Source organism: Elephantulus edwardii, unplaced genomic scaffold (genome assembly GCF_000299155.1).
Source record: "Elephantulus edwardii isolate Elephantulus edwardi_28Jun2011 unplaced genomic scaffold, EleEdw1.0 scaffold00152, whole genome shotgun sequence".
NCBI classification, from domain to species: domain Eukaryota; kingdom Metazoa; phylum Chordata; class Mammalia; order Macroscelidea; family Macroscelididae; genus Elephantulus; species Elephantulus edwardii.
Window position 1 is genome coordinate 635,104 of NW_006399902.1, and position 17,049 is coordinate 652,152.

Consider the following 17,049-nt stretch of genomic DNA (forward strand, 5'->3'; position numbering starts at 1 on the left):
ATCCGTTGTTCAGAGGGACACTATCAGCTGACTTGAGGGTACATAAAAACAGCAACAAGCACCCCTGCCTCTACTCCAGACTGAGATGCACACCCTGCCCGGTGAGACAAACCTTGCCTTTTACAAAATTCTTCTGTGGGTCTGGGCAGCTTGGTAGCAGAGACTGTCTTTTCTGGTGTCTGAACCCACCCAGACCTTGCTTTCAGGTGGTCTAGAAATGATTATGAGGCACAAATGAAGGAAAAGTAAGGATGCTGCTTCCGAAGAATACGAGATGGCAGGAGTGTGATCATACATCCTGACAGGATGCTCTTGATCTGTTTTGGTTTCTTTAAAGTTCTGACTTTATTAGGTATGTTGAGGTGGCCTGGGGTGAGCCCTAGCTGGTTTCACATCCTCCTGGTAGGAAATGATGGTGAGGAGATGAATGCTTGGTGAAGGCTGGGGGCAATGACTGAGGGGGCTGGAGCCAGTCCTGCTGATCACCCCTCATCCCTTCCTCCCGGTGCACTGGCTCCTCAAGGATCATCAACACATGGTGAGAATCTGCTTTGAAGACACGAAGGGCTTCATGGAAGCTTCCAAGGCGCGTTGGTAGTCTTGCAGGGGGACCTCAGAGCAGGTGGGGGCTGTGAGCTGGCCTCTCTGGATAAAGCTGCACAGTGTGAGGATCAGCTCCTTGAACTGCTCTGTGGGAGGATGGGGACAAGGGAACATGAGCTGGGGTTCAGAAGATGGCATCGGGCTGCCGTGGGGACAGGAGCAAGCTCTGGGTCTCCAGAAAAGCTTGGTTATGCCAGGTACTGGGGGAGGTAGTGGCAACCAGCATGGGGACAGGGGAACCTTGGAAATAGCCTTGGGAGCAGCAGGAGGGGTGGAGACTGCCATCAGAGCAGTGGCTGAGATGGCTCAGACCCACCCACAGGGTGTGCCCAAGAGTCCTGAGTGAAGAGAAGGGCAGGATTACAGGAAGGTGGGGACAGAGGCAAGAGGGAGGCAGGGGTGTGCTCGGCACACCCATTGATAGAAAACAAATGAGCTTTGTCCAGGGAAAGGTGCCTTCTGGAAGCCCTGGACTCTCTCAGCTCAAGAGTTGAGCTTTTCCTCCTTTCCACCATTTCCTCCGCGGGGCTGCCTCTCACAAGCATCCAATTCGCTCCAGGAAAATGACACAGCCTGGGTAAGGTATGTTTTTTTAGTTTGCCTTTTTCTTTTTAACAGACACAAAATTCACCCAATATTTAAAACAAATCACATCATTCCTTGCTTAAAATCATTCAGCACCTCTCAAAATGTCTTTAGCATAGAATCTGAACTCCTCCACAAGATGTATAGGGCTTTTTGGAATCATCATGACCCAGCTGCCTGGCATCCCTTCCCCTGCTCAGACCTAAGGCTCTCCTTGTTCAGAACCACCTGCAGTGTCCTGGTGAGTCACACTCCCTGGTGGGCTTTGGTACATGCCAATTTTTTTTTTCTTGCCAGAACTAGTCTATCCATGTCACTATTCTCCTCCCTTCACTAAGCTAACTCCAGGTGATTGCCTAGTTTCATAGTAGAGAAGGATGGCTCAGAGACTGGTTATTGACAGCTTGCCTGCACCACTCCTTAGGTGGGGTTGACTACAGGCAGGCTATTTAACCACCTGCACATTCAATTTTTTCTTTTATCAAAGAGGGCTAATGATAATTCAAGCTATTAAGACATTTAAACTGAGGCAGAAGTTAAGTGACTTGCCTGAGGTCCCACAGCTAGCTAGGCAAAGCCTACACGTAGGAATGGTGGAAGCAGTATTTGAAGACGGACAGGCTGGCTCCAGAGAGATTCTCTTTACTTGGCCATCTGACATGGCAGCCTTTTCCACTGCCAGCTCTTTAGGTGGGGGTGAGTGTGGGTGGGGGCGGGGTGTGGTTAGCATCTGTCTTGTTCAACACTTTGCTCTAATTTTGTCTGAAGGAACTATTTGTTGGAGGAAGCTGTGGCTGGAGGCTATTTTCCTCTGTCCTGCTGTGGACTCAATCACCTCTATAGGGCAGAGGTGGGCCACTTCTGCAGACCTTCTTTGGCACCACACTGTCCTGGGACCCTTAGGCCCCAGACTGAGGCCATCGTCCACTCACCTGCACTGTGGTCCTTCTTCCACTGGGACAACCAAAAGCCCCGGAGTCTGACATCCTTAAAAATGAGCAGGCTCTGTGGACAGAGGAATGGCATGCTGGGGCTTGGAAGTCAAAGACTTCAGGTACTGATGAGGGGTACAGGGAGAAGGTCAGTGCCTGACAAACTCAGTGCCTGAGTTTAGACAACTATCGTGTCAGGGTACGAGGCTTAGTGGAAATGCCCAGCCCTGTCTTCAGATGAGCTCCACACCAGCTTACCACAGAGGCTGTTACAGGCTGCTTGGCCATGCCCCCGTAGGTCACCAAGGTTCCTCCAGGCCTGAAAAGTACAGAGAGAACAAAGAATGGATGTAGGCAGAGACAGACCCCTTCTGGAAACTACCACAGCACTGACAGTTCACTTCTGATTGCTAAACTTGCTTTCGGAATCCTTGGAAAGGTTTTTGAAAAATTCAGATTTCTAGGTATGAAGTCAGGTCGAATTAATTAGGAGATAAGAATCTATATTCATTAAAGACAACAAACAAACAAAAAAATGTGCTTTAGAGTTGAATGACCAAGTCTGGGAACCTATTGATCTAACCCACCCACTCAGGCTTTGATTAAATGTTGCAAAGAAGCATTCTGTGTTGAGCAAAGTTCACAACTCGCACTTGGGCCCTCTTCTTGCTCACAGGTATATGGGTGGTAAACAGCCTAGGCCCTGTCTTCATCTTGAAAAGCTTATTCTAGACCTCAGTGGCAGGTAAATAGCTATATAGATAAGACACAGTGAGGAAGGGTGAAGACAATGATAATTGTCTTCTCATTGCAAGAGATGCCTTATCAGAACCTGGTATCTGATACCCACACTCTCACACACCCCACCATTCCCTCTCACAGACAAACAGGAGTGATGCTAATAGTTTTTAAAAATGTTGAGTTTTTTTACAAACTAGATCTTTGCCTGCTGACCTTAATGTTCTCTTCCCAACTCCCTTGCTCCTATAGGAGTTTGTTTGGGAGAACATAATAGAGCCTTTGTAAATGACAAAATGTTAGAAATTATTATGAAGCAGGTAAGAGTAACTAACACCTTTGTCCCTAAGGCTTGTGAGTAGTTTGGTCGTAAGGTTCCGCTGATGCCACCTGACTCTGGGGGAAGTAGCTCTGGAGAAAGCGAGCCTTTTTCTGTGTCCCCATGGCACTTGATCTCAACAGACTATTCTCCACCACCATTAATTTGTGTCAAGTAAAATCAGACTCATGCAACCTCAGGCTCGTAAGAGTAGAATGGTGTTCCACAGATTTGCCGATGGCTGGTTTCTCAGAAGCAAATACCAGATTTACTACTGAGGAGGCTCTAGGTAGACATGAATCTCCCTCCAATCTTTTCTGACCTTTATCAGGGGTTTACTACAAACTCCAAGCAATCTACCTGTAATCTCAGCCAATCCTCATAGTTAGCCCTAGGAAGCACTCTTGTGATCTTCATTTTGCAGATAAAAAGAGCTGATTTCCAAGCTTCACTTGTATACCACCTTATACCACCTTGTGCTTCAGGGCAGCGAGTCACAAACCAAGTTCTTGAGGCAGAAAGGGTTTATATATCACTCCCAACTTACAGATGAAGAGACTGAGGCCTAGACAATTTTCCAAATATTGTCCAACTTTTCACAGTTTTTCAGCCAGTAAGTAGCATAGCCAGGAGTTGAATGTGGCCAGTGTGACTGCTAACACACACATGGGTTGCCTTCTGCACTAAGCTCTGGAGGCTGCCCTGTGTAGGATGGGAGGGGTATGTACACTAACTTGGGGTCCACATATATGATTAGCTTCCTAGCTGTAAGATTTTGGGTAAGGAAATCACTCCTTTGAGTCTTGTTTGAAATATAAGATGAGGATTGGAATAGTCCTCTTGTCAAAGTCTTGACAGGAGAATAATCCAAGCATTTGTACATTCTGGCTCACAGAAAGTGCTCACTGGTCATTAACACAAATCTTGTCTCCCACCAGTCCGTCAAGTTCTCAGAGGGTTACTCACTGAGGGAACTCCTGCTTTAGTTAGTGGAGTAGATTGAATTGTGTCCTTATAAAAGATATGTCTAATTTCTAATCCATGATACTTTTGAATGTGATCCTATTTGGAAACAACGTCACTGCAGATATAATTAACTTAAGGATCTTAAGGTAAGATTGTCCTGGATTTAGGGTGGACTGAAAGGATTGGTGTCCTTATAAGACGGAGACACGAGAAACAGAGAAGAAAGCAGTACTGTGTTGAGACCAAGATTGGAATGAGGTGTCCGTAAGCCAAAGCATGTCATGAATTACTTGCAGCTGCCAGAAACTAAGGCGGTGGCATGGAATGGACTTATTCAGCCTCTGAAAGGAAATATCCCTGCCAACACCTTGATTTTGGTCTTTTAGTGCTGAGAACTATGAGAGGGAAAATTTGTTGCTGTGAGCCACCAAGTTTAGGGCAATTTCTCAGCTTTGGGAAACTAAAATGGGAAGCAAAGCTGGGAAGGGCATGCAACACACAGCAGCCAGCACTCATTTCTCTCAGAGGTGGAGAACTAGGCAGTTTTTGTGCTGGAATTTTTTTGTTTTTACTTTTATGTTCCTTGGAGAGAGATATCATATTTGGCAGAGTGGAGGGACAGCGCAGGAGAGGAAGACCCTCGATGAGATGGATCGATTCTGTGAATGGAGTTGTGGGAATGACTGTGTTAGAGACAGCGAGATTGGCACAGGATAGAACGGCATTTAGGGTTCTTGTGCATAGGGTTGCTATGGGTCGCAAGCGACTCGATGGCATATAACAACAACAACTTTTATGTTGTTAGATGTTACTGAATCAACTACAACTCACTGCGACTCTATGAACAGTGGATCTGAAGCCCGTCCTATCCAGTGCCATCTTCACACTTCCTGATACACTAGTGACCATTGCGGCAGTCACTGTGTCAATCCACCTGGTAGAGGGTCATCCTCTCCTTCACTGATCTTCTACCCTTTCCAGCATCATGTCCCTCTCCAAGGAATAGTCCCTCCCAGCAATAAGCCCAAACTATATGTGAATGTTTTCAAAATTTTTAATAATAAACATAATGTTCCCTCTAGAATGAGAATCTAATTTTTAAAGTTAATAAACATTTTAAAAGTTAATAAGCTAGAAGAAGTAAGTGATTTTAAGATACCCAGGCTATGAATCCTTGCTCACTCCCTGTCACAAACACCACAGTGGTCTACATTTTGGACTCTCTTAGAGAAGTAAGGCTGAAAGTGTCTCTTGGTCATTTACTAAGGAAGAGGTTAGGAAGGGAAGTACCCAGATGATAGAGATGACATTGGTCTTAGCTAATTAAAAGTCGTGCTGACCTAGCCTTGTACTGGTCACTGGGACTTGGGTCACTTGATGACTCTTCCAGCTAAAGGCCTGGAAATTCAGGTGAATTGGACTTATAGGGCTGAGGGACTTACGCTAACTGCCGCAGCAGCTCTGTGGAGCTTTTCCCGCCGACACAGTTGAGAGCAAGCCGTGGCTGGGGAATGGTCTGCAAGACAAGGAACCACGGTGAGGGAGCCACCCGCCTCTACATGGGGCCAGTCCCTCCTTGGCCCAACTGCTGTGTCAGGAGGAAGGAGGGAAGAAAACCAATGTTCACGTCTTTGAATCATGTTTTTCCTCTACCCAGGAGTCGTCTTCTCTTTGACAACTTAATCCTCTTGTCCATTTTAAGACTTGGTTCAGAACTTAATCTCCCAGGAAAACAGACAAAAGGCATCTACTTTTGGTGTGACTGACTTCTCCTCCCTACGTAGCCTGCTTCCCAGTGCTTATAATTCAGTTTATAGTAGATGTGCTAATCTACTGCTTTGAAAATGCTGTCAAGAGGTGTATATTCTTGAGTGAGTGTGCGTGAGTTTCCTGAGGGAGTTCAGTGAAAAGACGCCAAGACAGTTTGTTCTCTCTCCAGTTCATTTACCTATTAGGCCTGTGCTGTGTGGTGGACATTCTGGAATGTTTAGTGGATTTGGGTTTTGACAGCCAGGCCTAGACCTAACTCCACCACTTAATAGCTATGTGGTCTTTGTCAAGTTTCCCACTTTGAGTCATAATATAGATGCCTACTTTGTAGATCTAGTGTAGGATTATCTGACGAAATGTAAGGTGTGTGCTTAAGAGATGGTGCTTTTCTTTTTCTTTCCTCTCCGTGCCTCAGTTTCCTCAGACCCTCTTCAAGTTCTGATTCATATCAGGAGTGTGAGCTGACATGGCCCACAACAAACAGTCAGAACTGCAAATCACATAGGTTTCCTGAACCTTTCCTCTCTCCCTTATTCTGTCATCGAGCTATTTAATGCATGCTGTTCCCTGACTCAGGGAGGGGCTTCCTCTTTCTAAGAAGAGGCCAGAGGTTCTTGGAGGGGACTAATGGAGTCAATTCTCAGCTCTTCTAAGGCAAGTTAACTTCAGGGAGTTAAGCATGAAATAGAGGGCAGTATCTCATTCCAAGTACCTTAAAGATGTTTTTCATCTCAGGTTTTCTCAGTTCCTCCTCTGTGATGACATGTTCTGCTCCCAGATTCTTCAGTCTTTCTGTCAGCTTCTGAATGTCAGGTCTGCAAATACAACAAGTCAAAGCTTTAGGTCACAGAACTCCAAACCCATCTCTTTGCAGAAAGCTGGGACTGGATTTAACCCAGAGTTCTGGCAGAGGTCAGCCTCTAGTTTCATCCTACTTTAATATCCGTTGTCCTCAATTTCCTCATTGTTAGGAGAAAGTTAGACTGTGTGATTTCTGTAGCCCTGCCAGCCCACAGATGTTAGAGACCATCTGCACCCAGGGAGAAGACACTTCAATTACTAATTTCTTCTACTGAGGTGACAAATCCCACTCCCTTTCTTCTCAAAGGATTTTTCCAGGTGGTATGCAAAACATGCTAAATCCAGAGTTCTTTTTATCTCCTCACCACTTGCTAATATTTCCTGTTAGGGAGTAAGCTTAGGTGACTATAAATAAGAGAACGGATACACACAGTGAAAATTTAGCAAAATAAGTAAAATGGATTAAGGTAATGCAGAGGCATGGTTGATGAAAGACAGAGGTAGGCCATGTGAAAGAGTTAAAGAGAAAAGGCAAAGAGGGGAAAAAAAATGGGGGAACATCCCAGGAATGTCAGAGGTGGACCCAATCCTTCAGGCAGCCAGTCAGCAGAAAGAGAGGGGGAGCCTGGTAAGGCTGGTCATAGCCCCGCCCCACTTAGGGACCAGTGGGATTAGTTGGGGTTTAGATCCCCTGCATTCCTAAGGAGGGGGCTTCTTCACCTTGATGCATCTGTTTTTTACTTCCCTTTCAATTTCCTCTGAGAAACCTTGCTTTTAGTCCTCTCCTAAGGGAGTGGAAGAGAGAGAGAGAGACAGAGAGGGGGAGAGAAAGAGAGAAAAAAGACAGGGAACAAGTAGAGTAATTCTGTCCCTTGACAATATGCACACATACTCCAGCCCTCGAGTGGCTCCAGGTAAACAGAATAATATGTCCACACAATTGTGAGGACTGGGGGAACTGAAGCAGGTACTGATTCCACCAAGGCTGGACTTGAAGGCAGACAGGGCCAAGTTTGAAGACAGTGGGGATTTAAAGGAACAACGTACTATGAGGGGAAGAGAACAAGTCAGAAAACATGATTTATTACTCACTTGCTGTGTCTCCCTGAGCACTTCCTTTCTCTCTGAAGCCTCAGTTTCCTCAACTGTAAAACTAAGAGGGCGATCGCCTTCCTATCTGTATTTAGTACAACTCAAAGTATCACACAAATGTAAGGGAAGAAAGGGCTTTGGAGGAGACAGTTCACCGTAAAAATAACATGTTGTTGTTATGTGCCGTCGAGTCGCTTGCGACTCATAGCGACCCTATGTACAATAGCCCTAAACTCTGCTCTGACATATTCCTGAGTATGAACTGTGATTTTGAAAACATAGGGTTATCACAAACCAAGTGTCTCAAAGATGCTTAGCTGTTTGGTAAGGCCAGGCTCCGCCTCCTCCTCGCTGGCTCTTACTTTCAAAGACTCACTCATCCTATAGCCAAAAGCCACCTGGCCTGCATTTCTAATGGCTGACTCACCAGTTCCAGCTGCCAACTTTAGCCGGCAGCTCTCTAACCACGAAGGCAGGCTGCCTGAGCAAGGGTGCCATCTGATGGCGATGAGGGCCCTTACAAGGCTATAATCGGAATGTGGGAGTCCAAGGATCAGGAGGACTAGGACTTTTCACGTCAGCAACTAGGCAGACATCTAGAATGTGGGCTCCCCACGCACCTGTCTCTGACCACATTGATGGTCCTCAGGCCCAGAGCTGCTGCAATCTGGATGACTGCTTGTCCCACTCCACTGTTGGACGCATTCTGGATTACAGAGTCCCCTGCAGAACCAGGAACAGACCTAAGTCAATCCCTGGACCCTGGCAATAGGTCATGGGCTCCCACTCTGGGAGCCTTCAGGAGGGCAAGAGGCAGAGGTCAAGGCTCTAAAAAGACTCAGCGTGCAGCTACTGAGTCTTCTAAGACCTTGAAGGGTCCCTCGGGGCTTCCAGACTTCCACACCATCACTCCTGGTGGCTGACATGACTTGATAACTCAGTCCATACTGACAACTCAGTCCTCATTGTATAAATGATTTTATAGGCTCTGGTGTGAAAAACACTGTATACCAACTTTATGAACTTTGTATGTAAACCAGTATAAAAAATATTGTACTCATGATCTTCTCAACTTTTATGTCCCCCCAATTTTATTTTCTATTTCTTTATTGATTTGCATACAATAATTTACATTGTGTTTCATTCATGTACACTGTTTTTTTGGGTACACTGTGTTTTAAACAATCTTTCGCTTACATTGTTTCATACAATCATTCATATACACTGTATTTGATAGAATTACTTTTGATCTCTATTATTGCCCCATGGTTTCAAGTCGTCATTGAATCTTTTCTATTCCTTCACCCTCCATCTGCCTACTAAACTCTGCTATCCTAGTGCTTTCCACTTTCCCCCTTTTCCTGCCTGCTTCCCTCTTTCCCTTTGAGACATTTATACACATATAACAAGCTATTATTACAATAATGGTTTTATGCGCTATTTGTCCTTATGAGACTGAGTTAGTTCACCCAGTATAATGCTCTCTAGACTTTCCTATGTTATATAGTATTTTAGGAAATCATTGTTCCTCAGTGTTGCATAATATTTCATTGTGTGAATGTATCACAATTTTTTTTCTTTATTTTATTATTTTTTTGTGTGTGTACCATCAAATCGGATCTGACTGGTACAGGAGGAGATTGCCCCTTCTTCTCCAGTGGAGCATCTGGTGGATTTGAACCGCACACCTGTGGGATTGCAGTGCAGCTTCTTGCCACTAGGCCACCAGAGCTCGCTGACAAGCTGCAATTTTTAAAATCAAGGATTAGAGAATGAAAAAGTAAGTGTGGCCAAGTGTTCTTTGAATTTTTTTTTCCACCCTCTTCTCTTGTTCTTTGAATTTTTGGCTTCATTCATACAGTCTGAGTAATGAAAATCTTTGGGTTTGGCATCTGTGTATTCAACCAACTGCAGATCAACCATATTCAGAAGGGGGGAGAAAAACAATTAATTGGTCAAAGCAATCCCTCAAAAGCTAAGAGGGATCATAAAATGCAGTTTACATAGCATTTGTGCTGTGTCAAGTATTATTAGTAACCTAGAGATGATTTAAAGGATATGAAAGTTTACATGAAGGGCTATACATAGGTTATAGGAAACACTATACAATGACTTGAACATCTGCAGATTTTGGTATCTGTAGGAGGTCTATTAAAAATCAGAAAAGGTATCTCCTTCAGGGAAGCTCTATCTCACATACTTTGGGGATGTGGCCAGGGCCAGTCCTTGGATAAAGATATCAATGCTTGGAAAAGTGGAGGGACAGCACAGGAGAGGAAGACCTCAGATGAGATGGATTGGGGTCGTGGGGGTACATGTGTCAGAGACAGTGAGATTGGCTCAGGACAGGGCAGGTTTCAGAGCTCTCATGCCTATGAGTCTCAGCTGACTAGACAGCACATAATAACAACAACAAGGGGTCTGACAGCCAATTCTCTGTATATGAGAAATGATTATATATATGCTGAGTTACAATGTAAAACATAATTTTCATTAAAGGTCAAAATCTTAAGTTTATTTACTATAGGTGGAGCCCATGACAAATGTGCTACAAAGCAAAAAATGAGACATGGCCAATGGGTACTTGAGGTGGAATGCTGCCAGCATGCTTGTAACTGCCCACCACAGATGCTCCTGAATGAAAAGTACCTGAGGGAAGGTGACCAATGTGTCTGCTGCAGCTGTGCTTGAGCAAAGGCTCTTGGTCCCATTCCCTCCAATGAAGGCTCGCAGGACCCATCTGTCAGGCTTTGAGGGGGACCCAGTCACCTAAGTCTACCAATGTCTCTTGGCTTAGACTGGGTATTTACCAACCTGGCCCTGGCAGGACTGAGCTCTTAGTGGTAACTACCTTCCCTAGCTTTTTCTCCCTCTCTGTCTCATTGCTGCTTCCTGAGATCATCTCCCAAATGAGCCATCTGCCCCACATCCCTATTTGAGGCTCTTGTCTTAGGGGAAACCCAAATAAAACATTCACTTACTTGCTGGGTGATCTCATGCAAATCACTCACCTCTTTCAACCAGTTTCTCCACTTATAAAAAGGAAGAGCAATGGAAGCAGCTGCCACTGCTAGCCCAGTGCTAAGTATTGCAACATTTCATTTACTCCTTAGAACTCCTGATTCTCCTACTTTACAGATGAAACGTCTGGTGATGTGAAACATCGAGCCACATAGCCAGTGACGGCGAAGCTCAAGTTTAGACCTATGTGGTCTGACTGGTGGTCTAGCAGGGGTGCACTGTCAAAGACAATGACGCCAACCATATCACAGTTATCTGAAGGTTTAACACATTCGGCAGGGGTAATGGACATAAAGGTGTTTATGCAGACTGCTGAGGGCTCTGACTGCTGAGTGGCATCGACAACACCCACTTCAGCACTTTACTCAAAGCCCAGAGTCTCTGTCTGCCCCCTGCTTTAGTTCCCTGGAGCTTAGCAGCTCAGCACGTTTTTGCTGAGTGAAAGAATTCCATCTCGATCTCTAGGGAATGTGATCCTTTGCAGTTTTCAAGGGTGTATATTTCTCATGAAGATTCAGCATGCTTTCCAGGAATCAAGATCTGTTTTCCCCTCAAGTAGGGACAATACACTCAGCCAGCTTAGAGGCCTGTCTTCTCCTGGACCCTTCCCTGGTAAATGCCCTTTGCCTCAGGGTCAGGATTTGGGTCACACCCCAGTGTGTGTGACCTGTGGGACTCTACCTGGATGCAGCTGCTCGAAGTCCATCAACATCCTGTAGGCTGTGCAGGGATTGACGGTCAGGGTGGCAGCACTTTGAAGAGGGAGGTCACTCGGAACGCTAACTAGCACTTTTTCACTGAACACAGCCTCGGTCCGCCAAGTTCCTATGTTGGAGGAGACTAGAGAGTAGAGAGAAGAGAGAAAGAACCTCCCCATCCCCAGTTTATCTGTCCCAGGACAGTATCAAGTGATACTTAGAGACAAAAGAGAATCTTGAGGTCTCTTTTAAGTCCTTGTCATAATTATGTAAGGTCAATGTTGTTATTCCCATTTTACAGGTGTGGTAGCAGGGATTATTGATTCACCCTGTTATAAAGCAGATCTTGAGCAGCCCTGGCCTCTGAGGAGAGGACAGGAAGCTCCTCACCAGAGAAGCCGAGACAGGGCCCCCTTTTCCTATCCAATTCTGATTCTTCTCAGCTAGGGCAGGTTGACTCTGTGTGGCCTTATGGTAAAGAGTATGGAAATGGGAGGCCTCAACAAAACTAGGTGTGAGACCTGCTATTCTGAGCAAATTCCAAGACCACAAGGCCAGTCTCAGTTACTCTAACACTGTAAATAACAGAGATAATAAGCCTGTCTGGCTTCCCCCAAGACCAGTGCACAGATCAATACGGGAAGTGAAAAAGTGTGTCAGCTGGAAAGAAATAATCCCTGACCCCTCCGCCCTCCACTCTCCAGTGTCCCACTACTGAACTACAGAATGTACGCACTACAAAGGCCCTCAGATTATGACATGATGCTCTTCACTTCACCGGTGAGGAAACTGAGGAAGTGACTCACCCAGAGCCTCCAGGATAATCCAGTAAGAGATGGGCCTAGAACCCACGGATTTATTCCACACATAGATGAACCAGGCACCGGACTAGGTATTGGGACTCCAAGCTTGAATATGTTTCTTGCTTTCATTTTAGTGGTGTAGGTGCGATGGGAAAGTCTGCAGTTAGGGACCTCTCTAAAGTACTCAAGAGCAACGGTGTCTCTCTGGAGACTAAGGTGCGCCTGATACAGACCATGGTTTTTGCAATCACTTGTCATGCATCAGAGAGTTGGACAATGACTAGGGAGGATAGAAGGAGAATTGACGCCTTTGAGCTGTGGTGCTGGAGAAGAGTATTGAATGTACCATGGACTGCCAAGAAAACAAACAGATTCATCCTAGAGAGGGTTAAACCAGGCTGCTCCTTGGAGGCAAGGATGCTGGGGCTTCATCTGACATACTTTGGACATGTTGTAAGGAGGGACAGGTCTTTGGAGAGGCACATCATGCTGGGCAGAGTGGAGGGACGGCGCAGGAGGGGAAGACCCTCTATGAGGTGGATTGATTCAGTGACTGGGGTAATCGGGATGGTTATGTCGGAGGCAATGAGATTGGCACAGGATAGAGCAGGGTTTAGGGCTGTTGTACATAGGGTCGCTATGAGTCACAAACGACTCGACGGCACATAACAACAACAACAGGTGAAAAGGAAAGAAGAAACTAGAAGAGTAGAGAGAATGACTTTCAATTGGAATCAGGGAAGGCTTCTTGGAGGCAGTGACATTAAGGGAAGAGGTAAAGGACAGAGACATTAACTACTCAGAGAGGAAACACAGAACATTTTAAGCACAGAGATAAGACTCTAAGGCAGGAGAGATAAAAGAGCAGAACTAGAATACTACACACTGAAATATGGTTGATGTGGCATGGGCTAGATTGAAGTTTCACAAACTTTCATAATTTTGACTTACGGTAAGAATTCTTATTTTGTAAATGGAAATCCAAAGTCTCTCTAAATTTTCATTAAAATTAATAAAAAATATGATAAAAAAAGAATTATTTTGTAACCCTGTGTGTATGCATGCATGTATGAAACACAAGTTTCATAAAATATTTACCCTTGCTAGGTGTGATGCAATCTGTTTTAATTCTACTCTGCTTGATGTTGTTATGTGCTGTCAAGTCATCTGTGACTCACACTGACCCGATGTACAACAGCCCTAAACCCTGCTCTGTCCTGTGCCAATTTTATAGTCTCTGACACACCTACCCCCATTACCCCAGTCACTGGATCAATCCATCTCATTGAGGGTCTTCCTCTCCTGCGCTGTCCTTCCACCCTTCCAAGCATGACACCCCTCTCCAAGGACTGACCCCACCTAGCAACATGTCCAAAATATGTCAGATGAAGCTTCAGAATCCTTGCCTCCAAGGAATAGCCTGGCTTCACCCTCTCCAGGATGAACGTTTTTGTTCTCCTAACAATCCATGGTATATTCAATACTCTTCTCCAGCACCACAGCTCAAAGGCATCAATTCTCCTTCTATCATCCCTAGTCATGGTCCAGCTTTCTGATGCACAACAAGTAAGTGTTGCTTGCAACTACTATAGAGACTTCACTAACGAGCCACAAAATGCAGTTTCAAAACCCCAGAGCTCATGTGGAGTCCAGAGTCTGGCCTGGAGAGTGGGGAGAATGGAGTTTGTTTTGTAAATGGAAGCCTCAAACCAGCTTTAAGAGAAAGGCTAGGATGACTGGGTTTATACTCTATGATCGCCTTGCTGCTATGTGGGAAAAGTGGTGGTGGGGTAATGGACAGAGTAGAAGCAGGAGGCCAAGTGGGAGGCTTGTGTGGGGGTTGAGATGTGAATTGATGGTGGCTGAGACTAACACTTATGCAGCAGAGATAAAGTCAAGAAGATGGATTGGAGTCCTATTTTGGAGAGACAATCAAGAGGATTTGAGGACTGGGGGAGAGGTGACACTCCCTCACTCATGCCAACAGGAACCAGTATGAAATGCAGGCAGAGAGGACAGAATGTGGTGTCAGAAATAGGTAGATTCAAGTCTTAACTCTACCACCCCTCCTGTATTACCTTAGGGAAGTTCCTGGAGCTTTGTTGGCCTAAAGTGTCTGGTGGCTGCTGAGGGTCTAAGTTCCCGCTCCCACATGCCCAGCAGTGGGAAGAGGGGCAGTCCTGGTCATCACTAATTGCCTTGCAGCAGCGGGAAACAACTTGGGCTTTATCGTTACTGTTACGGGCTGGAGCGTTGGTTCTGACCCATAGCAACACCTTGCACCACAGAATACAACACTGCCTGGCCCTGTGTCATCTTCAGCATCCCGGTCATGTCTGAACCCACTGTTGTAGCTACTGTGTCTTTGTTGTTGTTTAGGGACCAGAACTTAGGGACGGGATGCAGGGGCAATATTTTTTTGTTTTGTTTGAAAAATAGAAATTTATTTTCTCACAGTTCTGGAGGCTAACAGTCCAAATCAAGGTCTCAGCTGTGTTAATTAATTGTCTGATACATTTCTTGGTACTTTGGATGGTGAAAGATACTTATCTGTCATCTATGTTCCCTGCTGTGTAATCTACACACTATTTTTTTAAAAAATTATTTTTCTTAATTTAAAAAAATTATTAATTTTAATGAAAGTTTACAAAGATTTTGGATTTCCATTCATTCATTGTTGCACTTTTCTCCCTGCCCCTCTCGCCAAGTTCACTCTTCTCTTTGAAAAGTAAAATTTTTTGTTATACAATCCTTCTCCCCAAGTCGACTCCACTATGCAGCCTTCATTCTGGACTCCTGTCATGACAATAATACCTAACCATATATCCCTTTTAAACAGTTCTCCCCCTCATCTGTTTCAATTCAGTATACATTATTTATCCCCTCTTTCTCAGTTTTCCCTCAACTCCAATGTCAGTCCCACTTTACAACAGAGGCACTATGCAATACTTGTCCTTCTGTGACTGAGATATTTCACTCAGCAAATGTCCTCCAGGGTCACCCATTTGTATATTTCATGAGTTCCTTGTTTTTCAATGCAGTATAGTATTCCATTGTGTGAATATACCACAGCTTCTCTATTCATTTGTTTATTGATTGGCACTTAGGTTGTTTCCAACTCATTGCTACTGTGAACAAAGCCATGATGTGTGTCATCACGTCATGGTGTGCATATCTGCTTGGGTGGCGGTTATGGTTTCTTTGGGGTAAATTCCCAGTAGTGGAATTTCTGGGTCAAATGGTATTTCTATTTCCAGTTTTTGGAGAAAGCACCATAGAGCCTTCCATAGTGGTTGTATCAGCAGAGGCAATATTAAAGGTGTCTCAATCCCGAAGTAGCCAAAAATAAGACCCCAAGAATAGATGGTATACCAAATGACATATTTCAGCTAACAGATGCTGCCCGGGATGTGCTCACCAAGTTGTGCCAAGAAATATGGAGAACAACCACTTGGCCAACTGACTGGAAGAGATCTATATTTGTTCCCATTCCAAAGAAGGTGACTCAACAGAGTGTGGAAACTATAGAACAATATCATTGATTTCACATACAAGCAAATTCCACTGAAGATTATATCCCAAAACGACTGAAACAGCCCATTAGCAGAGAACTGCCAGAAGTCCAGGCTGGGTTTAGAAGGGGTCGTGGTACTAGGGATATTGTAGCTGATGCTAGATGGATCTTAGCTGAAAGCAGGGAATACCAGAAGAATGTCTATCTGTGTTTCATTGACTATGCAAAGGCGTTTGACTGTGAGGATCATAACAAACTGTGGCTGACTCTCAGAAGAATGGGAGTCCCAGAACACTTGACTGTGCTAATGCGAAACCTATACTTGGACCAAGAGGCGGTCGTCAGAACAGAGCAAGGAAACACTGCATGGTTCAAAATTGGGAAAGGTGTAAGCCAGGGATGTGTCCTATCTCCATACCTTTTCAACCTGTATGCAGAACAGATTATCCAAGAGGCTGGGTTCTATGAAGAGAAGTGTGGCGTCAGGATTGGTGGAAGATATATCAACAATCTGCATTATGCAGATGACACAACCCTGCTTGCTGAAATTGAGGAGGACCTGAAATGCTCTGCAGAGGGCCAAGGACTGTAGCCTTCAGTATGGATTGAGGCTCAATGTCAAGAAGATAAAGATTCTCACCACTGGACCAATTGGCAGCAACAGGATGGATGGTGAAGAGATTAAGATTCTTAACAGCTTTAGTCTGCTTGGCTCTGCGGTCAACACTCTTGGCACCAGTAGCCAGGAAATAAAAAAAACATATTGCAATGGGAAAGTCTGCTGTTAGGGGCCTCTCCAGGATACTGAAGGGCAATGGTGTCACTCTGGAGACTAAGGTGCATCTGATACAGACCATGGTCTTTGCAATCACTTGTTATGCATCAGACAGTTGGACAATGACTAGGGAGGACAGAAGGAGAATTGATGCCTTTGAGCTGTGGTGCTGGAGAAGAGTATTGAATGTAACATGGACTGCCAAGAAAACAAACAGATTCGAGAGGGTTAAACCAAGCTGCTCCTTGGAGGCAAGGATTCTGGGGCTTCGTCTGACATATTGTAAGGAGGGACAGGTCCTTGGAGAGGGACATTATGCTTGGAAGGGTGGAGGGACGGCGCAGGAGGGGAAGGCCCTCTATGAGGTGGATTGATTCAGTGACTGGGGTAATCGGATGGGTGTGTCAGAGGCAGTGTGACTGGCACAGGATA

General features: G+C 45.1%; 1 protein-coding gene across 1 annotated transcript in view; it reads right to left on the reverse strand.

Moving 5' to 3' along the window:
• Nucleotides 1–528: 528 nt before the first annotated feature.
• MECR (mitochondrial trans-2-enoyl-CoA reductase) overlaps nt 529–17,049 on the reverse strand; it is a 51,036-nt gene continuing 34,515 nt past the window's right edge. Inside the window, exons 4-10 of the mRNA XM_006894988.1 lie at nt 11,509–11,652; nt 8,427–8,529; nt 6,626–6,728; nt 5,586–5,659; nt 2,379–2,439; nt 2,121–2,193; nt 529–689 (exon numbers count right to left, since the gene is read on the reverse strand). Coding sequence (XP_006895050.1) covers nt 529–689; nt 2,121–2,193; nt 2,379–2,439; nt 5,586–5,659; nt 6,626–6,728; nt 8,427–8,529; nt 11,509–11,652 — 719 coding nt within the window. The remainder of the gene's footprint in view (nt 690–2,120; nt 2,194–2,378; nt 2,440–5,585; nt 5,660–6,625; nt 6,729–8,426; nt 8,530–11,508; nt 11,653–17,049) is intronic.